Source organism: Phoca vitulina, unplaced genomic scaffold (assembly GCF_004348235.1).
Source record: "Phoca vitulina isolate PV1807 unplaced genomic scaffold, GSC_HSeal_1.0 scaffold3, whole genome shotgun sequence".
Taxonomy (NCBI): Eukaryota; Metazoa; Chordata; class Mammalia; order Carnivora; family Phocidae; genus Phoca; species Phoca vitulina.
The window spans coordinates 50,124,247-50,140,758 of NW_022589706.1; the positions used below are offsets into that span (position 1 = coordinate 50,124,247).

Consider the following 16,512-nt stretch of genomic DNA (forward strand, 5'->3'; position numbering starts at 1 on the left):
AACAAAACATACATTGTCTAACTCACTTAGCCAAACCATTTTCAGTAATTTTCCACTTACTCCTTTCTGTAATTTTCCATTTCCACATAGCCCCCTAGTCCCCCCCCCTTTTTTTTAGGGTTTTTTTTAATTATGTTAATCATCATACATTACATTATTAGTTTTTGGTGTAGTGTTCCATGATTCATTGTTTGCATATAACACCCAGTGCTCCATGCAGAACGTGCCCTCTTTAATACCCATTACCAGGCTAACCCATCCTCCCACCCCCCTCCCCTCTAGAACCCTGTTTGTTTTTCAGAGTCCATAGTCTCTCATGGTTGGTCTCCCCGTCTGATTCCCCCCCTTCATTCTTCCCCTCCTGCTATCTTCTTTTTTTTTTAACATATAATGTATTATTTGTTTCAGAGGTACAGATCTGTGATTCAACAGTCTTGCACACTTCACAGCGCTCACCATAGCCCATACCCTCCCCAATGTCTGTCACCCAGCCACCCCATCCCTCCCACCCCCCACCACTAGCAGCAATGTCCACAATAGCCAAACTGTGGAAAGAGCCAAGATGTCCATCGACAGATGAATGGATAAAGTAGATGTGGTATATATCTACAATGGAATATTATGCAGCCATCAAAAAGAATGAAATCTTGCCATTTGCAACGACGTGGATGGAACTGGAGGGTATTATGCTGAGCGAAATAAGTCAATCAGAGAAAGACATGTATCATATGACCCTAGTCCCTTTTTTATTCCTTTCTCTTTTTACTTGTCTATAGTTCTTTTTTGTTCCCAATTGCTCTCCCTTTAAAAACATCAGTCACCTTTGTCTTAGTTGGAGTTAAACTCAGTTTATACTGGAATCTCTCTTCCCTACTACAGTAGTATGAATAACCTCTGTCTTGCCACCTTTAACAAGTATTCAGCTGTGTTTTTCTTTGTCAGGGGCACATGTATTCTATTTGATTTTATTTATGCAGCAGATATTTCTGACAATGCATGGTAAAAATAATCAGGCTTCTTAAGTCACAGACTAAAACGCTAGTGAGTCTTTTTTCTTTCAGTTATGAGATTATATATGTCCGTATTAAAGTAGAATTATTTGAGGATTTTTAAAATGAGAATTGCAAATGGAATATAATCCATCTTTATAGGTAGTATGTCTCTTTGGTTTGATGAACAGAATTGAATAATGACAAGAATATTGAGGGAAGTAGATGTCAAAAAATACATAGGATCATTTACCCCTTAGGGTAGAATGGATTAACTAATACAATATATTTAACCAAGAGTAAAATATTTGGGTGAGGCACAAGTCTTATAAAATGTGGAGGAGAATCTGTCACAACTTGATCCACAGTGGTTGAATTAAATGGAGTGATCTTACTTATGCTTGCTAGCTTACTTGCCTACTATGTCTCAAAAGTCTATTCCCTTTTTTTCTTTTCCTTCTTAAACTTTTTTTTTTTTTTTAAGATTTTATTTATATATTTGACGGAGAGAGAGACACAGCAAGAGAGGGAACACAAGCAGGGGGAGTGGGAGAGGGAGAAGCAGGCTTTCCGTAGAGCGGGGAACCCGATGTGGGGCTCCATCCCAGGACCCCGGGGTCATGATCTGAGCCTAAGGCAGACGCTTAATGACTGAGCCACTCTGGCGCCCCATTCTTAAACTTTTGACAACAAAACAAGCAACATTTTATGACAAGGAAAGTAACAATTGCCACAGAGGCCAGTAGGAACCCAATCACATCCAAAGAGTGGTGCTGGAACTAGGTGAGGTTTTAAGAAGCTGGGCGTAGGTACTTGGCTCCTTTATGACGAATGACAAACTCAATCCAGAAGACTGCTCCATCCAGAGGCTTTATAAGCTGATCATGATGAATGGTTGATAACCACATAACATTTTCTTTATAGCTGAAAGAAAATCAAATGATTTACAGAACAAAGTAGAAAAGATAAGTGAAATTTTCATGTGGATGGTAAAAATGAGTGCCACATAACACTGGAAGAAAATTCTATTATTTTTTTTAGAGGCAATTATAGAGATCTTTATGGGCTGGAATTTGTTGACTGTCTAGGATTTCAAACTGTGAAGAAAAAAAAGTTGGGAGATGACAAGTTATTTCTAGCTTAGAAAGTGGAATGAGTTAAGTCCCTAAGGCAAAAAAAAAAAAAAATTACATGATTTTGACATGCAAATTTTGAATTATCCAGTAAGGAGTTGTTAATAGATCTGGTAAGCAAGTTTCAAAATACTATCATAATCCAGAGATAGGAGACAAAATCCATGGGAGGTTCGGGGACATGTCTGGGCAGAGCTGATCAAGAGCTGGTATTGACTTGATAACAGTGATTAGTGGTTGTAAGTGTGGAATGGATTGTGTTGGTTTGAGTCTTGACTCTGACACTTTGCTTTTTTATCATTTCTGTTTCTCAGTTTTTCATTTTTGAATGGATAGGAATAGTACCTTTCTTAATCTGATGATTTTGAGGAATAATGTATTGATTCTTGGAGATGTCCTTATCATTTAGAGACTCCATTTGTATTTGGTATTGTGGTTTTTCTTGTTAGTATTGTCATTTTAGAATATGGAGAGTGCTCAACATTTCTCTTGCAGGCATTGCCAGTTGCATTTGTTTCTACTGTTGAAATGATTATGGACTAACGGAAAGAAGAAGGATTAATGAAGAGGGCTTACAAACTTTAGATCACAACGTGCTATGGCACTGTAGCAACAACCATGGAGGTAACTTCTGTCTCTGTCCTGTGAAAACCACGGTGAGAGCACCACAGGGTTTTTGAGAGGAGAGAAGTAATCCTGAAACCTATCTGTAATACAGTAGGGAACAACTATAATGAAGTTACTTAATCCGTACAAAGAACTTAGTACAGTGTGTACCAATATCATAAACATTCAATACATATCCACTAATAAATTTTCTTCATTTTGGGGGTTCAGCTTTACCTTATTAAGAATTAAAAAATGTAAAAAGACATCAATTTTAGAAAGATATGCTTTTACATAAAACTGCCAGGTCAAAGGTATCCTTAAAAAAACAAACAAAAAACAAAAATGTGCTTCCCATGGTGTTTATTTAGGATGAATAATAGTTGGGCTAAATTAAAATTAACATTACTTTTAAAATGCAGATGTCCCCTGTGATATTATAACCAAACATTCACAAAATTTTATTTTTAAAGTCATGAAAAAAAAAGGGGAAACATATACTTAATTATGATATTAGTAATAATAGGAAGAGTATAGCAAATTAATGTATATACTGAAATAATTTGGAAACCAAATATTTCTGGTCCAGAAAATTTGGCTTTTAAACAGGAATATTCTAGGGGCACCTGGGTGGCTCAGTCGTTAAGCATCTGCCTTCGGCTCAGGTCATGATCGCAGAGTCCTGGAATTGAGCCCTGCATCAGGCTCCCTGCTCAGTGGGAAGCCTGCTTCTCTCCCACTCCCCTGCTTGTGTTCCCTCTCTCACTGTGCTTCTCTCTGTCAAATAAATAAAATCTTAAAAAAAAATAAAAAACAGGAATATTCCAATAGATCTCTTCCAAATCAATTACTTTTTGATTTTATAGTTCTTTCAAAACAAAAACAAGCATAACCAAAATTACTAAGAATATAACTGCATTTATAAGTAGTATTCACAAAGTTTTAATTGGATAAATTTGAAAGTTGTAGTTATTTATCGTTTATCAGTGATGGGATCAAAATATTAGCATAGAAAATTTTGGAAGTGTTTAATGGGAATTTGAGATTATTAACATCATGCTGGTTTACAGAAATTAAACCATTTTAGAAGAGTTTAAAACAGTTGGTGAGTTACGCTGAAAGTCGTAATTGTGCAAATTAGTACTGTTGTAGCATTCATGGTTCCCTGCTTCAACCTCATTCTCAATGCTTCCTCTTAATCTTTCTGTTAACCATATTGGTGATTCTTTTTATTGATTATGTCAAAAATTTCTTTACTATCCTTAAACGTCTTACAGACTTTTTCCCTAAAACTACCAAAAAAAACTTACTCTGACACAATGGATTATTGATGGTGGTCTTCAAAACATTGAGCAAATCTTAGTCATAATTGTTTTCCTATTTGGACTCATTGCTTCCTGCCTGGCTTTCATATGAGCATCTCTCTAGAAATAGTATCTAGTAAAAAAAAAAAAAATTGTACTCACGAAGGATCATTAATGACAGTCGTCAATGCACTGAGCAAATCTGTACTTGACACTGTGTTCAAGTTCAAACTAACAGCTGCTCCCTTGGCCTTCATGTGAGCAATGTTATCAGGTTGATCCGCAAACAAAGGAATGCCCACCATGGGGATCCCGTGGTGGATCGCCTCATAGATGCCATTGGCTCCACCATGAGTTACAAAGGCTTTGGTTTTTGGATGACCTAGGATTGAGTGAATTTCACTAAAATTATTATATCTTTAAAATGAGAAATGAACATTGTAATGCACTGAATCTAGAGGCAGTGTTTTTCTTTTTTTAGATAACATTATTATACATGTGAAACTGCATTTAAATTACTTTCAGAACTCAGAGCAAGAAGCATGTAAGTCTTCTAGAGAGGTAGATGAAAATTACATTAAAGAAGTGGTGTGTTTGACTTCAAAAATGAATACAAGATTGGCAGGCGAACAAATTGAAAGAACATTTTGGATAAAAAGAAACAGCATGTGGGGCGCCTGGGTGGCTCAGTCCGTTAATTGTCTGCCTTCAGCTCAGGTCATGATCCCGGGGTCCTGGGATCCAGCCCCACATCGGGCTCCCTGCTCAGCGGGGAGTCTGCTTCTCCCTCCCCCACTCCCCCTGCTTGTGTTCCTTCTCTCACTGTGCCTCTCTCTGTCAAATAAATAAATAAAATCTTAAAAAAAAAAAAAAAGAACATGTGCAAAAAGAGGGGGGCATGTTAGAAACATTCTCTTAAAGAAATAGTGAAGTCATTGAGTCTGATACATAGGGTGTGTCAGGGTTGCAGGAAGAGTGATGGTGGTGGCACTGGAACCAGAGGAAGGAGAAGCTACATTTAATCATAAAATGTGTTATTAATGAAAAATACTGTAGATTTTTTCCTATAGAAAATGGAGAACTGCTGGCAATAGAAGAGCTATTCTTTTTCAATAGCATTTGAAGTACCTCTGCAAGTAGGAGAAAGATAGGTATAAGGAGAGAATTCAAAGAGAGCAACAATTTAGGTTGTTATTGAAAAATTCACCTGTGAGAAGTAATTATACCTGAAATAAAGGTATTTTGATTCTGGCCATAAGGAATGTGACTGTATGTAATAAAATGCTAACTTTTATATTTTTTCCTAGGACTAGAAATAATACAAATAACTTAAGTTTTGTTTTATTAGTATTTCAATAGTAAATGCTCAATAAATTCGTTTTTTGTTGAGCTATCGCTCTGCTCAGCTGTTATCAGCTGTTACTCATGTTTGCAGTATTTGTTCTCCAGAGTCATACCAAGAAGGTCATTTTGGGGGATCCACTTATACAGCTGAGTGTTGGGTCCTAAGGTTTGTGGTTTCTTGCCATCAAATCTCCATAGAACCTGTTGGGGTAAAGAAAATACCTATTCTATGAGTTGAACTTCAAAGTTTTACAGCATATTAGAATTCTAGAGAGATCTAAAGACATCCAGTTAAATGCCTTCCATATGACAGCTGAGGAAGTGAGGAGAGGAGGTGTTAGGTAATGAGAACCAATAAAACACTGATGTAATAGAAATGCTCATATAACATGTACCTATTTTTTTATGTTCAGATATGGAATAAAGTCATGGCATTTCACACATCGTGGCATGGACAAATCATAGTGGCATAGATTATCAATAACAAATTCATATATTTAAGAAATTGTTAGGCAATCATGATTCTAGTACAGAAAACAGTGGCAAATTAATCTATACATTTATTTTGCTATATATACTAACTCTTGTTTTCTAAACTTAAATACTAACCTGTATTTCTTTTTAATTGTCACAGAAGGGAATTTACTTATATCCACCTGTTTCTCAAGTTCTTATATTGGAGTTTTACATTTTTTGATGTACAAAAAGGCTAATCTATGCAATCAGGTGCTTGTGAGAAGTATTTGTGTTTCCTTATAATTTATTAATTCTGCTTAGGAAGTAAGTATAACTTCTTTTAGATTATAAATTGTTAAGCAATACCTCCAAGAAAAATTTCAGTTGATAATTTTTGACATGAACCTAGAGTATTACCACTATTGCTAGGTTTGGAAATTCTTTTGATTTAGAAAGAGCTTGTTGATAATTTACAAATAACAACATGGATGTTGAAAAAATTCCAAAATCGGAATGCTAAAATTTATTCAGCTGACTTTTAACACTTCAAAAAAGGCACATAGCATTGCCTATGCAGGTACCAAAATCTGGTGTCGACTTTGGAATTCCCAAGCAATCCCCATAAACTGGATTATGATTTATTAGTGTTTAATTTCTATTTGTTATGTGAATATAAAGTAACTTTAGATTCTCAGCAAAAAATTAACATAGGTGATTAGGTGAAGATTCTATCAGATAAGAAAAGTTATTTATATATTAGTAAAAACTAATATATTTTATGGAGGAGGCATCTGAGCCCTTTTCATGCCAGTCTTCTTTCTGCCTGACCCCTTTTTTCCCTTCTTCCTCAATCAGGAGCAGTAATCTGATTGATTAGAAGCAGAGTCCATTTGAGGCCAGGGTTCACCTCAAGGACAGGACCCATCTCCACCCTTTATCTTTTACCTTCCCATTTCAGACTTTGGTAGGGCCCATTCAACTGGGACAGACCGATTTTTCTTTCTCTAAATCATTGTAGCTTGCTTGGACACCCGGACACAGCGTGGTGAGCTCTGGCTATCCTTTCTCTGAATAGCACCCTGAAAAGCACACTGAATAGGCCTATCCGAAGTTTAGGGGAAATAAAAGAGGCCAGGATTACATGGAAAGTGCAAAAACTGCATGGTGCATTCAGATTTTTATCAGTATTGCTTAACATTGTGCTGGTACAGCTACTATTAAAGTTTAACTTTTTCCTGGTAACATCTATAGTGTGTACAGTGCCCTCAGGAATCCTTCATCGAAAAGGAACAAATGACAAAGCAAAATTTGGAGATTTTTGTACCTGTCCACAGTACCATTATAATACCAAAATTTCATACTGCACCTCATATGTGTGTGTGTGTGTGTGTGTGTGTATGTATGTGTGTATGTATATATATATATATAATCTCACAGTTTTAATGTCAAAGTTATCGTCAATAAAATATACCCTCTGTACTACTACAGCATCTGCCATGTATATTTTGGTTTTTAAACTGATATCTGAGATAAATTGTAGATGTAATAGTTTACCTTTCTTGCAGGAAATGTTTGTAATCAAAACTTTTAGAGAGTTTGACCATGAAGTAGCTGTTCACTAAAAGGTATTTTATCTACCTTTTGTGGAATTTGGCAAGAGCTGATGCAATCACATTGGCTCTTTCTTCTGTCATGTTACTGACCATTGACCCCAGAGTGAAAACCACAGTACCATTTTCTCCAGAGCTCTGGGCAAACTCTTCCGTTTCCTGTGAAGAAAGAATTTGCTCCATCACAAAAGAGGAACAGCAAAGCAAGCACTGTTGAAAGGATTACTATAAACAAATAGAGAAAATCAGATATAATCAGGAATTAAAGTAGCATCTGTTTTTTTTTAAATCGTAAAATATATATAAATTTTACCATCTTAATTGTACCTAAATGTACTCAGTAAGTGTATTGTGCAATCAATCTTCAGAACTTTTTTATCTTCTAAAACTGGAAGTCTATACCTATTAAAAGAACTCTATTTCCCTTTTTCTCAGCCCTTGGCAATCCTCATTCTACTTTCTGTTTCTATGAATTTGACAAGTCTAGATACCTCATGTAAGTTGAATTGTATAGTATTTGTCTTTTTGTGACTGACTCATTTCACTCACAACAACTTTGTCCATGTTGTGACAGATGTTGAATTTCTTTCCTTCTAAAGGCTGAGAAATATTCCATTGTATTTACCACATTTTGTTTATTAATCTGTTGATGGCCACTTGGGTTGCTTTGGCCTCTTGGCACTTAATAGTGCTGCTGTGAACATGGGTCTGCAAATATCTCATCTGGATCCTGATTTCAATTCTTTTGGATATATACTCAGAAGTGGAATGGGGGGATCATGTAATTCTGTTTTAATTTTTTGAGGAAACTCCTTATTGTTTTCAATAGTGGCTGTTTTATTAACAGACCTAATCCCTCAGGTCCTTGGGAAAGAAATGTGTGCATGAGGTCAGTTCCTTCTATTATGTATATTTGTGCAAATGAGTGTGTGTGTAGGCAAGAAATGAAATAGAGCCTGTGCACAATAGTGAGGGGGAGATACTTTTAGACAATAATAGACAGTATACCCAGACTCTATCAATAATGTTATTAATTACAATGGTAGATTCTTGGAAGTAGGCCACACAGCAGGATCTTAAGTTAATTTTAATTCTTTATTGTTATAGTTCTACTAAATCATTTGTTTTTATTCCAGACAGGTTTTCTGCAGTATTATTTTAGTCATTAGTATTTCATTTCCCTGACTATGAGCACTAAGAAAATGTTACTTATGATTAAGATAACTTTATAACATTAACTCAGGCCTATAATCCTTTATGCCTTACCTTAGACTTTGTCAAAATTTCCCAAACTCTCTCCCTAAATTACTAATTGCTGACATTGAGGAGTGTCGTATTATAGTTTGGAATTTCTATGAAACCATCCTACAAGTCTTCTTTATAACCCAGAAATATATTGTGTAGTTACCTTTTTTGAGTAACAGTATTGCGGGTTTGTTTACATATGATAGCCTTTGCCCTGAAATCATACTGTAAAATTGATGTCTCATTAGAATGTGCTTTGTGTGACTGGCAGTGAGGGGCGGGGCCCTAGTCATCACCACAGTGAGGGTCCCAGGGAGCACTTGCACCACAGCAGAGCTGTGGTCACCCTCCTGAGTAGCTCAGACTAGATAAAGCTCCTGGTGAAGATGTGTTTGCCTGGAATTGTTTCAGAGATATTTTGTCTTGTCCCTGATCCATGCCAATTAAAAAATATATATATATTACTTTCTATGCTAGAATAACTCCACATTGTTCAGTGTACTTTCCTTCCAAAGGGGGGAAAATGTAGTTTCCTGGATACCTGATCAAAACTATATGCTTATCCTTTCTCCCTCCCTTCCCTTGCCTTGCCTTGCCTGGCCTGTGCCTTTTTGCCTTTTTGCCTTTACGTTTTTGCCTTGCCTTGCCTTCCCATCCTCCATCCTCCATCATCTATTTTTTTCTCTCTGGAACATAATGATCTAGCTTTCCAATATAAAAGCTATACTTTCTCATCCTAATCATTGTCATAAAACTTTTCAAAATCATTTTTACAGAGAAAGGAAACAGTTTTCAAACTTCAGTAGTCTTGTATACTATATTTTGTAGAGCATTCTTCAAAAGTATAATTCCACCCTGATGGCATTAATTTTAATATACTGAATTTTCCTATGACTCACATAGTGCATCCTGGTATAGTGTGTGTGATTCCAGTGACTTGTAGCAACAGTTAAGATTACCTATTTTCAGTGTTTTGTTTCATTGGCCTAAAGCTTCTTCATCCATGCTGTGGAAGATAGTTCCCTATAGTATTATACTAATAGATTTTCTGCAGATTAATCACTGATATGGACTGGTTGTTCTCATTCCCTGACATCCTTATGAAAATAAGCTTATTGCAAGAAAATTTGCGAAAGTAAAAATTGCAAAAAAGGAAATAAGATTTACTCATGCTGTCTACCTGGGGATATGCCTGGTTTAGAATTTGCTTTCTTTTTTTTTAATTGAAAAATATATATAACATTGTGCAACTTAAGGTGCACAACATGTTGACCTCATACATTTATATATTGTAATATGATTTTCATCGTAATTATAGCATCTCTATCATGTCACATAATTATTTCCTTTTTGTGGTTAGGGTAATTAAGATCTAGTCTCTTAGCAAGTTTGAGGATTCTAATACATTATTTTTGTATTCACTATACTGTGCATCAGCTCCCTAAGACTTATTACTGCTAGTTGCAAGTTTGTACCCTTAAACAGTATGTCTCCTATTACCCCACTTGCCAGGATGGTTAGCTCCTGATAACCGCCATAACCATTCATGATTCCACATATAAGTGATATCATATAGTATTTATTTTTCTCTCTTTTTGAAAAGATAAAGTTGACAAACCTTTTAGATAGAAAAAAACTCAAAATTAGAAATATGAGAGGAGACATTATAATTGGTAATACAGAAATGCGTAGGATCATAAAAGACTACTATGAACAATTATATGCCAACAGGTTAGATAACCTAGAAGAAATGGATAAATTACTAGAAAAACACAACCTACCAAGACTGAATAATGAAGAAGTAGACATTTGAACAAACCAATAATGAATAAAGAGATTGAATCGGTAATCAAAAACCTCCCAACACAGAAATTCCCCAGGAACAGACCACTTCACTGGTGAATTCTACCAAACATATAAAGAAAAATTAATGCTAGTCCTTCTCAAATTCTTCCAAAAACTTGAAGAGGAGGGAGCACTTCCAAAATCCTTCTCCGAGGCCAGCATTACCCTGATACTAAAGCCAAATAAGGACACAAGAAAGAAAACTATAAATCAATATCCCTGATCAATATAGATACAAAAATTCTCAACAAAATATTAGCAAACTGAATTCAAGACCATACTAAAAGGATTATACACCATAACCAGGTGGGATTTATTCCTGGGATACAAGGATGGTTCAACATGGAAATCAATCACAGTAATACATCACATTAGTAGAATGAAAGACAAAAATAACATGATCCTCTCAATAGAGGCAAAAAAGGATTTGACAGAATACAGCATCTTTTCATTATAAAAACCCTCAACATATTGGGTATAGAAAGAACACACCTCAACATAATAAAGGTTATATATGGCAAACCCACAAGTAACATTATATTAAATGGTGAAAAATTGGAAGCTTTTCCTCTAAGATCAGGAAGAAGATAAATATGCCACTCCTGACACTCTTATTCAATATAGTACTAGAAGTCCTAACTAGAGCAAGTAGGCAAGATAAGAAATAAAAGGCATCCAATTGGAAAAGAGTAAGATTGTGTTTATTTGCAGATGATATGATTTTGTATATAGAAAATTCCAAAAACTCACCCAAAGAAACTGTTGGAACTAATCAACTAATTTAGTAAAGTTGCAGATATAAAATTGACATACAGAAATCAGGTGCACTTTTACACACCAATAATGAAACATCTGAAAAATAAATACTGTGCTATTCACAAGAGCATCAAAAACAAATATCTAGGTGTAAATTTAACCAAAGGAAAAAAAAAATTTAACCAAAGAAGTGAAAGGTCTGTACAAAAAAACTACGAGACATTGTGGGGAAAAAATAGAAGACACAAGTGGAAAGATATCCCATGTTCATGGATGCAAAGAAAATATTGCTAAAATGTCCACATTACCTAAAGCCAGCCATAGATTCAGTGCAATCCCTATCAAAATGTCAATGACAGGAGCACCTGGGGGGCTCAGTCAGTTAAGGGTCTGACTCTTGATTTTGGCTTGGGTCATGATCTCAGGGTCTTGAGATGGAGCCCTGTTTTGGGCTCTGTGCTGAGCTTGGAGCCTGCTTAAGACTCTTTCTTTCCCTCTCCCTCTGCCTCTTCCCCCCCCCCCCCCAACTCATGCTCGCTCTCTCTAAAAAAAATGAATAAAAAATAAATCAATGACATTCTTCACAGAAATAGAACAATCCTAAAACTGGCATGAAACCACAAAAGACTGCAAATAGGCAATGCAACCCTCCGAAAGAAGAACAAAACCGAAGTCTCCACACTCCCTGATTTCAAACTATTACAAAGCTATAGTAACTAAAACAATATGGGACCTACATAAAAACAGACACATAGACCAGTAGAACAAAATACAAGAGTCCAGGGGCACCTGGGTGGCTCAGTTGGTGGAAACGGCTGGCTCTTGATTTTGACTCAAGTCATGATCTCAGGGTCCTGGGATCAAGCCCTGTGTCAGGCTCCGTGCTCAGCGAGGAGTCTGCTGGAGGATTCTCTCTCCCTCTGCCTCTCCCCACAGAGTGTGTGTGTGTTCTCTCTCTCTCTCAAAAAAAAAACAAAAAACAAAAAACAAAAACCAATAGTCCAGAATCAAACTCTGCATATATGTTCAACTAATATTCAGCAAGGGAGCCAAGACTACCCAATGGGGAAAGGATGATCTCTTCAGTGAATGGTGTTAGGAAAACCGCATATACATGCAGAAAAATGAAATTGGACCCCTATTTTACACCACTCACAAAAATTAACCTGAATATATCAGAGACTTAAACATAAGATCTAATACCATAACACTCCTAAAAGGAAACATTGGGAAGAAATTCTTTGACATTGGTCTTGACAGTGATGTTTTTGGACCTGAGACCAAAACCACAAACAACAAAAGCAAAACCAAAAAGTGGGACTACATCAAACTTAATAGCTTTCACACAGCAAAAGAGACAACAAAATGAAAAAGCAACCTGCAGAATGGGAGACAATTTTTGCAAACCATACATTGGATAAGGGGGCTAATATAAAAAATATATAAGGAACTCCTACAACCCAATTACAAAAAACAAACAATCTGATTAAAAAATGGGCAGAGGAACTACATAGACATTTTTCCAAAGAAGACATCCAAATGGCCAACAGGTACATGAAAAGATGCTCAGCATCACTAATCATTAGGGAAATTTGAATCAAAACCACAATGATATATTCACCTCATGCCTGTTAGAATGGCTATTATTAGGAAGTGGTAAGTGTTGGCGAGGATGTGGAGAAAAGGGTATCCTTGTACACTGTATATGGGAGTGTAAATTGATTCAGCCACTAATGATAAACAATATGGAGATTCCACAAAAACTAAAAATAGATCTACCCTATAACCCAGCAATTCCACTTCTGAGTATATACTCAAAGAAAAACAGGATATTGACAAGATATATGCACTCCCATGTTTGTTGATTATTTACAACAACCAGTGGAAACAACCTAAGTGCCATTTGTGACGATATTGATGGATCTTGAGGACATTATGCTAAAATTTGTATGTTTTCATTCTAATCTTTATTCATATAATTAAATCTACATTATGAGGAATTTGCAAACTGTTTTCCAAAGTGGCTGTACCATTTTTAATTCCCAGAAGCAATATATAAGGATTTTAATTTCCCCATATTCTTGCCAACACTAGTTATTATTTGTCTTTTTGTTTACAGCTATGCTACTGGGCATGAGGTTGTATCTTATTGTGGTTTTGACTTCTATTTCCCTGATGCCTAATGATGTTGAGCATCTTTTTCATGTGCTTATTGGCTATTTGTGTATCTTCCATGTAGAAATTTCTTTTAGATATTTTGCTCATTTTTGATTGGATTATTTGTCTTATTATTGAGTTGTAGGAGTTCTTTATGTGTTTTCAGTACAAGCTCATTATCAGACATGATTTGCAAATATATTCTCCAATTCTGTGTGTTGGTTTTTGTTTTGTTTTGTTTTTTACTTTCTTGGTGGTATCCGTTGAAGCACAAAGTTTTAATTTTGATGAAGTCCCACTAATATAAATTTAATTTGGTTGCTTGTGCTCTTAGTGTTTATACCTAAGAAACCATTGTTAAATCCAAGGTTACAAATATTGCCCCCATGTTTTCTATTTTGAGCTTTTAAAATGATTATTCCGTCTTACATTAGATTTTTTTATCCATTTTGAGTTAATTTTTGTATATGGTTTGAGGTAGGGGGGTCCAATTTCATTCTTTTACATGTGGATAATTAATTTTCCCCGAAGAATTTATTCTGGATTGTAAAATCAATTCCAAAGATCTATGTCTATCCCTTTGCCTATAACACACTCTTGAGTGCTGTAGATTGGTAGCTGGCTTTGAAATCAGGAAGTGACTTAGATCTTTTTTAATTTCCTTTCACAATACTTTAGAGTTTTCAACAGTATGAGTTTTGAATTTCTTTTGTTAAATTTATTTGTATTTTATTCTTGTGGATGGTATTGTAAATGGAATTGTTTTCTTAATTTTATTTTGGAGTGGTCATTACAAATGTTTAGAAATGTGGTTGATTTCTGTATATTGATCTTGTATCCTGAAAACTTGCTTAGTTTGTGTTTTGATCTAATATTATTTTAGTGGCACCCTTTAGATTTTCTCTACATAAGATCATGTCATCTGCCAATAGGGATAAATTTGTTTCTTCATTTCAAATTAGGATTTATTTTATTTCACATTCTTGTCTAATGTCTTAGCTTAGTACCTACATAACACATTGAACAGAAGTGAAGAGAGTGGCTTTTCTTGTCTTTTTCCTTATCTATGAAAGAAAGCATTTAAGTCTTTCACCATTAACGCTGGCATGGGTGTTTTGTAGGTGCTTTTTTTCAGTTTGAGGAAGTTCAATTCTATTCCTAGTTTACTGAGTAGTATTATCATGAAGGTTGTTGGAGCTCATGAAATAACAATGAATTTGTTTTTATTTATTAAGATCATGCAATTTTGTCTTTTATTCTGTTGGTATGTGATATTATATTAATTGATCTTTCAGATGTTAAAGCCACTTTGCTTTGTGGGATTAATACCACTTTTTTGTGTGTGTATAATTCTTTTTATATGGTTAAGGATTTGGTTTGTTAGCATTTTGTTGAGGATTTCTATGTATATTCATAAGGGATATTGGTCTGTAGTTTTCTTGTGATGTCCTTGTTTGGTTTTAGTATCATGTTTTATTTAGTATAGTGTGTTTTCTCTTCTTGTATTTTTTGGAAGATTTTTAAAAAGAAACGATATTAATTTTTCTTTAAATTCTTGGTAGAATCCATCTGGACCTGGGATTTCCTTTGTGATAGTTTTTTGATTACTAATTCAGTCCCTCTTTCTGTTGTTATGGGTCTATTCAGATTTTCTGTTCTACTTGAGTTATTTCATAGTTCATGTTTTTCTAGTGATTTGTCCATTTCACCTAGTTATCTCATTGTTGGCATACAGTTTGTATTAGTATTCTCTTATGATCCTTTTTATTTGCCTAAGGTTGGTAGTAATATCTCCAATCTCATTTCTTATTTTAGAAATGTGAGTCTTTTTTTTTGGGTGTCCATCCAGCTAAAGGTTTATTAATTTTGTTGATATTTGGGAAGAACCAAATTTTGGTTCTGTTCTTTTGCTTTATTGTTATTCTGTATTTTTTGGTATTCCAACTCTAATCTTTGTTATTTTCTTTCTTCTACTAGCTTTGGGTTTTGTTTGCTCTTTTTTTTTCTAGTTTCTGTGTTTTAAAAATCTGTTTTCCAGTTTTACTGAGATATATTAGCATATAACACTGTAGGGTATACCACTTAATAATTTGGTATATGTATTGTGAGTTGATTACTATAAATTCAGTTAACATCCATCACCTCATATAGGTATAATTTTTTTCTTGTGATGGGAACTTTTAAGATCTACTCTCTTAACTACTTTCAAATATACAATACAATGTCATTAACTATAGTCAACATGCTGTATATTACATCCCCAGATCTTATTTATGTTATAACTAAAAGTTTGTACTTTTTGACCACCTTCACCCATTTCCCCCAAACTCCAGCTTTGACAACCACCAGTCTGTTCTCCATTGCTAGGAGTTCAGTTTTTTTTATTTTTTTTATTTCACATATAAAAGAGATCATACAGTATTTGTCTTCTCTGATTTATTTCACTTAGCATGATGCCCTCGAAGTCCATTCATGTTGTCACAAATGGCAGGATTTCTTTCTTTTTTTATGATTGTATAATATTTCTAGGTGTATATATATATATATATATATATATATATATATACCATATTTTTTTATCCATTCATCATTGATGGACACTTAGAATGTTCCTATGTTATGGCTATTGTAAATAATGCCAAAATAAAGGGGAGTGCAGATACCTTTTTGAGATAGTGATTTCATTTCCTTGGGTAGCTGGGTCATATGATAGTTCTATTTTTAATATTTTAAGGAACCTCCATAGTGTTTTCCATGGTGGTTGCACCAAGTTACGTTCCCACCAAAAGTGTACAAGGGTTTCCTTTTCTTCACATCCTTGCCAACACTCACACATATATGGTCTCTTGTCTTCTTGATAACAGCCATTCTAATAGGTGTGAGGTGATATCTCATTATTTTGTTTTGCAATTCCCTGATAATTACTGATGTTGAGCATCTTTTCATGTACCTGTTGGCCATTTGTATGTCTTCCTTGGAAAAATGTCTATTCAGTTCCTCTACCCATTATTTTAATTGGATTGTTTGTTATTTTGCTATTAAGTTACATGAGTTCTTTATATATTTT

General features: G+C 34.9%; 1 protein-coding gene across 1 annotated transcript; it reads right to left on the bottom strand.

Moving 5' to 3' along the window:
- Positions 1-1,606: 1,606 nt before the first annotated feature.
- Positions 1,607-7,696, bottom strand: LOC116630013 (UDP-glucuronosyltransferase 2B10-like). Its single transcript, XM_032400495.1, is given in 4 exon segments — positions 1,607-1,913; positions 4,195-4,414; positions 5,490-5,589; positions 7,482-7,696. Coding segments are annotated over 4 exon segments (744 nt in total). The 5' UTR covers positions 7,626-7,696; the 3' UTR covers positions 1,607-1,633.
- Between the last annotated feature and the right edge of the window lie 8,816 nt (positions 7,697-16,512).